The sequence below is a fragment of the Eufriesea mexicana genome, unplaced genomic scaffold, assembly GCF_001483705.2.
Source record: "Eufriesea mexicana isolate 0111107269 unplaced genomic scaffold, ASM148370v2 scaffold12690, whole genome shotgun sequence".
Lineage (NCBI taxonomy): Eukaryota > Metazoa > Arthropoda > Insecta > Hymenoptera > Apidae > Eufriesea > Eufriesea mexicana.
In genome coordinates, this window is record NW_016920259.1 from 200,697 (window position 1) to 212,650 (window position 11,954).

General features: G+C 30.9%; 1 protein-coding gene across 1 annotated transcript in view; it reads right to left on the reverse strand.

Annotated features, from left to right (window-relative positions):
• The window catches only part of slgA (proline dehydrogenase slgA), a 35,515-nt gene extending 23,884 nt beyond the window's left edge, over nucleotides 1-11,631 (reverse strand). The window contains exon 1 of the mRNA XM_017908731.1: nucleotides 11,107-11,631. Within this exon, the coding sequence (XP_017764220.1) occupies nucleotides 11,107-11,412 (306 nt within the window). The 5' untranslated portion in view covers nucleotides 11,413-11,631. The remainder of the gene's footprint in view (nucleotides 1-11,106) is intronic.
• Nucleotides 11,632-11,954: the final 323 nt, after the last annotated feature.

Consider the following 11,954-nt stretch of genomic DNA (forward strand, 5'->3'; position numbering starts at 1 on the left):
TATTTCCTTATTATTATCATTTAAAATGTTAAACATTTAATATAGGTAAACAAATAATTTGATATGAACAATTCGTTATAATATAGATAGTATATGTAATTAAATATAAAATTCTAAATGACTTAATAATATATATTAAATATATTAAATGTAAATATATAAAAAATATAAATTGCTAAACATTTACTATAGATATAAAATATAAATATAAATATAAATTATAAATATAATACTTTGTTTAATAAAAATATTTCAAATATAAATAACTAAATCGGAAATATATATATAATGTATGTAATAAAATATGATAAAAATACAGATAAGAAACCTGTTAGGTATCAAAAATGGAACACATTTCTTTGATGATTAATGTATATCATTTACGTCATGCAATTATGCTCCTTACAAATGATTACGTAAGTGATTATAGTAATACTAATTATCGAGGCCACGGTAGAACACGGGTATATATAAAGCAGTATATAAGCTCCTATACACGTGTATATAAATGATGACTTGGAATCTAAGATGAGCCATCGTATCGAGTAGTTGAGAACAGCTAATATACCTAATTCACTATTTTAACCCAATCACATACGAAATATTTGCCCCCATAGAATTTGTTAAGAAAACTAACTTCTTATTAACTTCCATTAAAGATTTTCCGTTCATTATTTTCTGCGCAATAATAAATCGTAATTGATTTAACAATTATTAAAAATAAATTTATTTTAACGATTAAATACAAATGCATTAAATCTTCCCTTTGCTATTAAAACTTTATATTTCATCTCGTGATTATGTAATAAACACCTATAGATGCACGTGTTCTATGTACTAATTCTAACATCCGTGTTATTCATTTTATATCTATTTATTCTACAGTACACTATTTATTATACACGTGTATCTTATAATTATTAAATCAATTTCCTATGCAGTTACATAATAATAAGCAGACCTATATGAATACTAAAATACTAGAACTAGTCGTACAATAATTATTCTAATTAAAAGAGCTAAAAAAAAGTTAAAACGGTATCATTAGCAAGATAGTAATAATAAATATATAAATATACAGCTACGAAATACAGGAATAAAAAAATTTAATTTACCGATTTATACTTTACTTCTGTCCATCGTCAAAGAAATCTGGCGTTCAACATATGATTATGCAACAATTTATACACTTGGAAATACAAACCGGATCTTATTAATGAAACTGATAAGAAAACTTTGATATGGCAAAGATGTACGTAGTAAAACCGACAATCTAGATATCACACTTGTACTCGTCCAAGTCGGAAAAAAAAATAATCCTTAAAATAATACACGGTTTAAATCATACTTTTTATCTAACGTTAATACTCTTTGTTATAAGTCATTCTAATAACATAAGTAATTTCCTAATAATTTCCATTATCATTCTCATAAATATCATTATTCTTACTAATTTTTCTCTGTTCCGAGCCATTAAAAAATTATTTTTAAAAATTCGAAAACCCATCTCGCGTTTTTTAAAATAAATTTCCATTAAAACCTAGAATCGTTTTACGGTACATTTTGTAAACTTTCATATAGGAGTCTGTTAAAACATATCTCCGTGTATATCCCCAAGCATCAAGTAACGTTTCTTTTCACACTAGAACTACCAATCTGAAACCTATGTACCTAAGTATATAGATAAAAATAATAATTAAAGTCGTGTAATTATCTATAATTACGTTCCCACCTGAATAAAAATTAACGTTAATTTTATTTTTAAAAAAGGACAGTTATACGTTTCAAATCTAGGAACAAAAAATCCGAGACTAGTTACTTTGACTAATTTGCTAGTTCTAGCAATTATCAGGATCGAGAAGGTAATGGAAGTTTCGAAAAACAAAGAGAAAGTTTGCCAGCCGATTTTCGATTGATCGTAATTACTAACGAGGAAAGTTCCTCTGATAATGACTCCGGCAAGAATCATGATTCACGATTCCTTTCGCACAAAGCTAACCCTGCTGTAAACGCGGCAGCTTCAGACGAACTAGTCGGCCTTGAGACTACTTATCACGTGTCGTTTCAGTCCAATCCAATGAGGAACATTGGTCCCCTTTCTCTCTTTCATTCACTTGAACTCGCGTGTATGTACAGGGTGTCCGACAAAGTTGGTAATCGTGCAATTGGTGATACCGAATAAACATTTTTCTCATTGACTCGACAGGGTCAACAGAGTCTTTCTCACGAAACGTACTATTTTTATTGAAAAAATGACGTTTCCTGATATAATAGTCCTTAACTTTGTACACTTGATATGGAGAAATTTGAACTGTGGTTGATAGCAATCAAAATTGGTTGTGCTAATTTGTGTGAGCAAGAGGTGTAGGAAATTCTTCTTAAATTGAAATTAAATTAAATTTTCCTAGAAAATAAAATGTGAAACTAAAATTTTATCGAGATATGTGACGTCTTACGACGATATACGAATTTATTATGAAATTATTGACCACACGATAATTCAATTCGATTCAATAAATTAAAAAGAAAAATATTTTGTCAAGAAGTTTGAAAGAGAGGCTGTAGAAGGAAATTTCTCATTAAACATTTTAAAAATAACATGGAATCGAATAATCACAAAGAAATAATAATTATTTCTGTCATTTAAATTAGGTAATCAAAATGAAGATTCTTCGTGAAATATCTGTACGAACTGTAAAATCGACATTACTCGAAGCGGTTGAATGTCACTCAGGAATAAAATAAAATTCGCATTACGTCGGATAAAAAAAAGATCATTCAGATCCCGCACAGAACGCGCCTGCGCGCGCGCCACGGCGCGTCCGCTGCATTTATGCCAAGTGCATAGCGATGCAAGCGTGCGGCTAACACGCGACTCGATCAGTATGTGCAATGCGAACGTAGACACGATGTTTATGGAAAGATTTCGAAACAGTGCCCTATCGTCTGGCAACCGTCTGAAGCAAGTCTACGACAGCCAAGTGCCTCGAGGCGCGACACACTCGCTTTGAGTCAGCATTTCAGGGTTAAAGCGCGTCTGGGAACATGGCGAAGTAAACGCATGGCGTGAAACCAGTACGGTGCACCAACCACTTTTCATTCTCATATGCTATTCCACGCTTTCCGCGTAGCGCCGGCGCTGTTAACGCAATGCATATGCGATTGTCACGATCTCTATTCGCTTACATCTCGCAAGTTAACACGTTTCGTAAATACCGTAGGAAGGTATAATTATTGCTAGAGACACAGCGGTATTCTAAGATTAACAACGGTGTTAAAATAGTCGTATCGTGGTCACAATTGGAATGAAACATTTGACAGGTTATACTAAGGCAAAGATTTAGGCCCTGTTCAGGACCGCAAATAAGTGCCTTAGTACTAATTTCATTTTATCACACAGTATACACATATGAGTGTATATTTTCCATCTTTTTTTTTCAGTTTCCGTTATTATTCCTGAAAGTATATGAAAATAAAACGAATTTGTAGGAACAAGAGATATAGGTCCCTGCAGTAGCTAATTTATAACCTCGTTATACAAGCCTCGGCAACAATGAACAATTTAACAGCAGTTTAAATCATTGCATCATTTTCGTGTAACTAAAATTCATACTGTGTCAAATAAAAATTATTATGAGATGCATAGAATAAGACAATACGAAGTATTATAAAAACTATTAAAAATCACATAAGCATGTATCGGTATGTTATAAATGTAACTTTATATTCTTATCGCGACAGTGTATTGTCACCAAACTAGTTATTTGTAAAAATTACTATTTATTAGTCCTTGCATTCGAAAGAATTTCATTATAATATTTTTAGAATAATAAGGGACAATAAAAAGAAAAAACAAATAACGAGACAACCAGGTTGTCTATATATATGTACTATTTAGAATATATGTGTAAAATTTCATATAGACATTTGAAATATTAATGAAGGCAATTAGGAAGAGATTGTTAATAAAAATGGCCAATGATAGCTAATTTTGGCATTGATCATGTAAACGAATTTTTATTTCTAGAACTATTAATGGCACAGACATGATTCTTTCTCCCTAACCCTTTGCGATCCAAACTATATTTAACATTCCGTTTCAGCAGATTCACGCGCAATTCAGCTGTTCCCAGTGGTAGCCTACGACTTATTTATACCTTTATATTTAAGTAACTAAACGCACATTTTTTAGAGAAAATTAAACAATAATAATACGATAATACGACAAGAACAAGATTAAAATAAATTTTGAGCAATGACAATGTCGTCAAACAATGTTTATTTTAATAGAGTTATTTTAAATAAATCAACTTTTCAATTTTCCACGTAACATTATTTTTGGATAAGAATAAATAAAAATAAGAAAAAATAATAAGATTTTTCTTTAAATAAGAGGAAAGAATAAAGTTAATGATTTCTCCATGTTTCCTGTATTTTGTTGAATTATTTCAATTTGTTCACAAGGGTAATGTTCAAAATCGTTAATGCAATAAATCAATGTCATATTTATATAACATTCTATCGTTATGTAACGTCAAGAATGAAATATATCGTGTAAGCTATAGTGAATAATAAAGCATAGAAATGCTCGAAGCAAATAATAGTAAAGGAAATTATTAGTAACAAATTTTTAAAAATTACCAAAAATAATTTAAATGAAGTTGCAACATTCTTTTTGTTAATCCAAGTAACGTTATCTGATTTAAACAAGACTTTTAAAAATAACAGTTGTACACTTAAAATAATACGATAATAAGATAAATAAATAACCTATTAATTCAAACACAAAAATACTATCTTAAATTAAATAAAGTACACTAATCATAGTTATTTCGATAAAATTCCTTGAAATTCATTCTAAAAGACGTAAAGATAAGAATCAGAACATACGGTACCTCTAGATTACAGTAATATACTAAACTCTACTTGATTCAACACCTTTAATTTCCCATCCTATCAAAGATATGTGATCTGATGCCACAAAGTAATACCTTCCCTATATTCCAACGACATCTATTTTTTATTTTCTTTTTAGAACCTCGTATATTGAATTAATAACAATATTAACAGTACCTCAATAATTTCTAAATTTTTTATTCTAATCTCAGATATCACCTAAGCTTATAAATATTTCTTGTTATATATAATTATATTTATTATATATAACAAACAAAAAGAGAAGAAAACAGTTAAACTTAAAGAAGAACATAAAGGAAAAAAATAACTATAAAAATAACTAGGTCTAGTAATTAGCAGTTAAACTTTGTACGTCTAGATGTTTAGACTTTACTTATCAATATACCTACAATAGATACCAAAATAAAAAGTGTACAAATATTTCTCATATATATCATCGTCATTATATACATGCATCAGTAATAGAGTATATAATACTTGATATAAATGATACACTTCTTATTGCGAAACCTAATTGCCTAATATTTAATGAAATTTTCCAAGCTAATAATAGATTCCTTTTCCACGGAACATTCCTCCAAAATGAGTAATTTCTCGTATCTTTAATCAGTAAAGTCGTATTAAAGATATACGAAGAACAATTATCGAGTAATGAACCGATTGATCAAATTTTTCATTAATGAATGATCGAGAGTCAAAGGAGATCAAAGTCTTGAACAGAAAATTCTGAGATAACCCACTGTCTACGAAATATATTATAGAAATGTACAACTTATTTCAAGAATAAATAAATAAAAAAATAAAAGAAAATAAGGAATATTCGACAATTTCATGATAATTGCATACAGTTCGTTAAAAAAAAGGAAAAGAAAATAATAAAATAAAATGGAGAATTTCATAAATAAGGAAAGAAAATAAAAAAATAAAACAAAGAAAACATAAGAAGGCGAAATTTTCATGCTGATTATATAAAATATCCGACATGCAATTTTCTTGAAAAGAAAAATGAAATAATGATAATTATTACCTAATATACCAAACATGTACACTGGCCTATTATGTCTTAAAAAACTTTAACGAATTCTTAAACGATGCGTCACTAAAGAAACGTCATAAGTTTCATTTATCTACATATAACACAGTTATCAGAGACTAATTACACGAACACTTAAAAGTATGGCTTGATATACTGCATATCGAGCAGATAAAAGGTGGGATAAGTTCCATAATCGTGATTTGCCTCTTACGCGTTTTTAATCCTGCCATTTCATACTGGAAAACCCACGTATAGACGTAAAATTCTTAAAACGATTTATTAAGTCTGTCGAAATGATAATAGCATATTTCATGACTGTCAGCAACAGCTTTCTTACGTGTATCTTGATCCTAAATACAGATTTCAGTTTTATTAATTTCCACGATAATCTGCGAGGTAAATTACATCGATATCTTACGAACATAGTATAGCTTCGATGTTCGAAATGCTTGAACTGTATGTTAGGCATCCACCGATAATATTCACCAATAACAGAAATACCAAAACAGATACTCTCTATCATCGAAAGTTTATAGAAGATATTAAAAATTAATTCAGCTTTGAAATCACCTATGTTTACACCATATTATATCCCTCTTCGAACCAAACAATGCTCGTAATAACATTTCTCTAATATCTTCAGTTCCTTTTTAAGATATTTCAGAAAATCCAGATAAAACACCTACTCTGTATATCTAAATAGAGTCTGCATAGATGATGATAATAATTAAAGTAACATACTGAAGATAAATAGGTATATACAATGAAATATCTATCCCAACAATAATCAAAGTCGATCTCATCAAAACTAGCTACATATCTTAACTCCAAAAACAACAATTCTCCAAGGTATCATTTTAACCAGCAAAAGTGCGTTATTGATGCGTCACACGATATAGTAATGTGTACCACGACATACCGAGAGCATAAAATTGGTGAGGCGTTGAAGTTCAAATGGCTCTAGAGCCGAAACAGCAATTTCAGACATACAGAGGGAGATAAGGAGCTTCAACCTCGTTAAGGACTGTACGATATCAACTCATTGTCAGAATTGTTTCTTCCTTCATAGTATATATGTGTGTACATATATATCTCAAACAATTTTTTACAACATACAACATGGAAAACTGGTTGCAGAAATGCGTATTTCCTACTTATACCATACACGTTAGGTATGTACATGCTATAAAGAAATTTTAGATAATATTTTCCAAATGACTTTTATAATATGGAAATTCCAGATGTCGTCCAAGTTGATACCTTAATTTATGATCTTGCTAGATCTTAATTAGAGATCTAATTAAAACTCTAATTAGGAAGTAATGAAACTATTTCATTTTGAAATAGTCATTTTTAAATAGTGAAAACCAATGAAACAGAACAGCTTGGACCTTGTTAAGAAAGGTGTTTTACATCGCATCAAAGAACCTATTTTCTCTTTTCAAATGCATTTATATAGCTTTCTCGCAGATCTCGTGATTGTTCATGAAAGTAAGCTTGGATTTATAACTATCCCCTTACAAATCCACCAAAATTTTTCTTCGTCGTTTATTATCGTGATTTTACTATCATCACGTTTTCTAGACATTTCCAAGAATGACGAAAATAAATAGCATAGCCTGACTGCAATCAGATGGATATCGCTCTTAGATCGAGTATCTTCGTTCATTTGTATCATGACATTTCCGTTACGATATGAATATTTCGATGAGATATATTTTTGTCGGGAAAAATAAGGTTGCGAAGAGTTAATATATCGGATGACTATATCGCCGTGTACACCGTGAAAAGCAATGCTGAACTCCGTTGGCTAACAGTCTAAAACGAAGACGCTACAGAGTCATGTCGCACTTTAAAAATCAATATTAATCAATACGATGCAGCACGGTTTATATACCATGTTCAGGATAGGAAGTGATTCACCGGGTGCACGTTCCTCCTATTTATACGGTCGGCAAAAACCGTACTATAATTAAATGCAAACGAGTTGATTTTCGTTGTAGGAGTAGGTTATATGTCTAATGAATGCGACAATGAAACGATTCTATTAATGAGATACACTTGACAATTCGGAATGAGACCAGAACAGAGGAAACTTCCGGGGTTGCGAAATTTCGATTATTGCGTTGAAAACGATCGAGTATGGCAATTACACTAGATCGAATCGTAATCGATAAAATTGAACGAGACAGGAGCAGAGGAAACTTAGGTTTGTTACATGACATTTGCTTATTTGGAATTTCTATATGTAGCTAATGGAAGGTATACAAATTAGGAAAGATTACTTAATTAAATAACAAATATAATTGCGATATAAACTCGATAATGGAGAAATAGAGCACTGAGAGTTTCCGAGTTTACTAAATAATTTTTAAGATAAATATTTCGATTGTCAGGAAATAGAGTGAAATTTCAATTGATAATAATTGGAGTATGTACTTAAAACGACGAAGATTTCCAAATTTATTACATAATTCTTGTGATCAAATTTTATTATTTTAATTACTATCCAATAAAGTATACATAATCTAGACTATAGAGCAATTGTAAATTAATATTTTTAATCTTCGACAATAAATTATTTCGGAGTTTCTGAAGTAATTAATAGAGTAATGATTATATTCTACATGTATCTTTCACGACAATTAGAATTTTAATAAGTGAGTAACTCCAATACAGAAAAATTGAAAAAAAAAGATGGAAACGAAGGAAAATACTTGGGTAAATATTTCATTCGAGTACTTTTATCAAGTGAGCAAACACGTATCACGATTTCAATGATTAATCAATTTAGAGACTATGTACTTTGAATAATATTCAATGCTAACGTGATAATGACGAGCACGGTAGTGTTAACAGTAAACTCGCTGCACATCTCTAAATATTTCAATCATATCGGCATAGTAATGATATTTAGAGCAGAACTTAAACGTAATCCTCTCCTCGGGCAAGAACAAAGCCGATGTAAATTAAAATCAATATGATACATGGCAAAGACGGAATTATGGCATCACAAATACGTACGAATTGTCATTCGCTATATACGGTATTCTGTAATTTAAGAAAATTCTGATCAGTTTAAATAAACCTACTAATATTACATTACATCACTCTTTAGACAAGTGTTCTTTAAAAATTATTTTTCGATCTTAATTAAATCGCGAAAATTGTACAAAAGTACTAGAAAATTACTAGCTCGATTATTGATTAATCGCGTTACGATTTATTCGTTAAAAAATAATTGAATAGCGAATACGACATTTAGATGATATTTTCGATAATATTCTCAGAGAATGTGCAAAATAAATTTCTAAAATTATTTGCAAATTTTTGAACTAATATAACTACAGATACGAGAATACAAGATACATTTGTACATATATTTGTACAAGATATATCGCTAAATTATTCTCATCATAATTTTAAATAACTCGCGTATGAAATAATTTGACTCGGTTAAAGACGTAATTTTACATTTTACAAGACGTACATTTACAAATATAACTAAAATTTTCTATTGAAATGTTCTAAAAAAAAAAGTGTGTAGAATTCACTTTGTGTAAATTAATATCCCAAACTACATTGAATCAATTTTTCACGTTTTAAACGTTTTAAAACGTTTTACAATTACAAGAAGGATTTACACGGAATATTGCATAGGTACAATAATAATTATTTTAACACGAATAAAGATGAATAAGGATTTTCAATCACGAGAAATATTCCCGTTATATATTTCACTCACTTTACTTAAACGTGATAAATTGCAATTAAAATATGCTAGAGGCAAAGAACTAGGCTTGCTCGGTATACTTAAAGCTAACTAATGAACTCGCACAGATTTTTACGATCCGCTACTCAACCGATCATTTCTTGGGAGTTACGTAATTGGCTGTACACTATAACTTTGCGACAAAATTGCTAGGTCGATTCAGTGTATTAAGCGTTACTAAAATCAATAACGCGCCATGCCACGTCGTCGTATGAATCGCCAACGAATCCCAACGCTATCGACAAAAGGTCACTGTCTCGCATGGTAGTTGCCCAAAAATGTCTATCCGGTCTGAAAATTTGAGTAAACGTTACTTTTTCACGGAGAAATAAGAAATTCGTTAACTTCTCTTCCCTGTGCCTCTGTATTCCCTTATATGCTGTACAAATTTCGATCCTACATGCTTCCGACATCTATTCATACGTATTGTGTAACAAACGAATAGAAACTACTGAAACTACTTCCTTCCGATAGTACAGAATAACGTATAAATCTTATCTGCATGATTTTCACAACGTTTTCTTTACTTTTCGATTCCACGGTCGAATATGGCTGATTTTATTATACCCGTATACGCACATTACTCGAATTTGATTTTTTCAAAATAGCAATATTACATGGTAATAACTCCGTCGACGTAATCATGTTATTCGACATAGAATGCCAATCATTTACCTTAGATCGACGTTTCAACATGATTTACGTTGTACAAGTGACTTTGATATGAGAAAAGATTCATGATGTGAAATTGGTTTTAGTAAGATGCCGATGTACATATTACGTACGTATATCCAAATGAATTATAAATATATTCATATATTAATAAATACAGAGGACAAATTGAAATGAAATAGAGACTTTTATCTGCTTCCGTCATATATGACCCTAACAACGATCTATGTATATTAAACGATGAACTACGAATTATTATTATTATTATTATTACTATAGAACGAATATAATAAACGAATATTAAAATTTGTAAGCTATTTAAAATCGTATATGATAAAGATACAGAATATATATCACCGAGTATTTTTAAAAACCAAAAGTAATGCTTTTTTTTGATCGTTTAAATGATATTATTTCAACGACAATAAAATTATAGCAATAAAACTAGTAGCGATTACTTAACAAGTATTGAAAAAAAAAACTGAAATCTTATGGATAACCTTTCCACAACGTTTTCTTTAATATGTTGAACAAAATGTGTTCCGGAAGATTATCAGAAAAGTATGTTGAGAGAAGTAAAAGAAGCACATGTCGTGCTATTTCACATCATTGTACGTCACATGGATAATTCGCATCTAATAAATACATAACACAATTCGCAAGGTAACGTCATCGTACAGGACATAAGTACGATCTTACAAGAACTTACCTTCATATTGTTCTCGACGATATACCCGATCGAACATAGTTGATAAACGACGTAAGCACGAATCAGTTCTTTCAGGGTTTTACTCTTAAAAGCCGCAATTGGATCGTTAAAGTTCAAATCCAAAGGATCAATCTGTCGTACAGCCGGCTTCCCATCAGCAGTTGTGCTGGTGTATTCACGTTCGTGCACCTGCACCAACTGCACCAATGGCTTCGTTACGTTCTCGAGAAACCCGACAGGAAGTGGTAGATACTTCCTTAGCTTTTTAGCGGCACTGCAACGCGGCACCGTTCTCAAAAACGCCATACCTTGCCGTCGCGTGTTTAATGTAAGAAATGTCAGCAATGGGACGCTTTATTTAGAGAAATAAATCGCAACCCGCCTAACGCTGTAATCTTTTTTCTTTCGAGTTTCACTGAAAAAAAACGAACAAGCAGAAATACGTAAATGTTTCAATCTAAAACGTAAATTGGGCAAGCCGATTTTCTCTGTGACAAACGGGGTAAATCCAACCTGCCACGATCGAGTCAGAGACCCCAATACCAATAGAGGTATCTCGTCGAAGCTTAGGCCGAATCACAAGGTGGGGTACTCGTAGACATCCAGCGACGTACGAGTCAAGCGCTTACCTTCCGACAATACTGTTTATAATATGAAATCTATGCAAAAGACTCGTTTAAAAGAGACTTTAAAAAGCGTATAAATTTTTCAAAAGGAATTCTTTTTTAATTTGTTACAAATATAACGTGGCTAAGTGAATTTCAATTGTTGTACGTTGCCCCAATTACCACACTGTAACAATAGATGCTAGTGCTCTGATTGGTTCGTTGCAGAGGTGTGTTGGGATC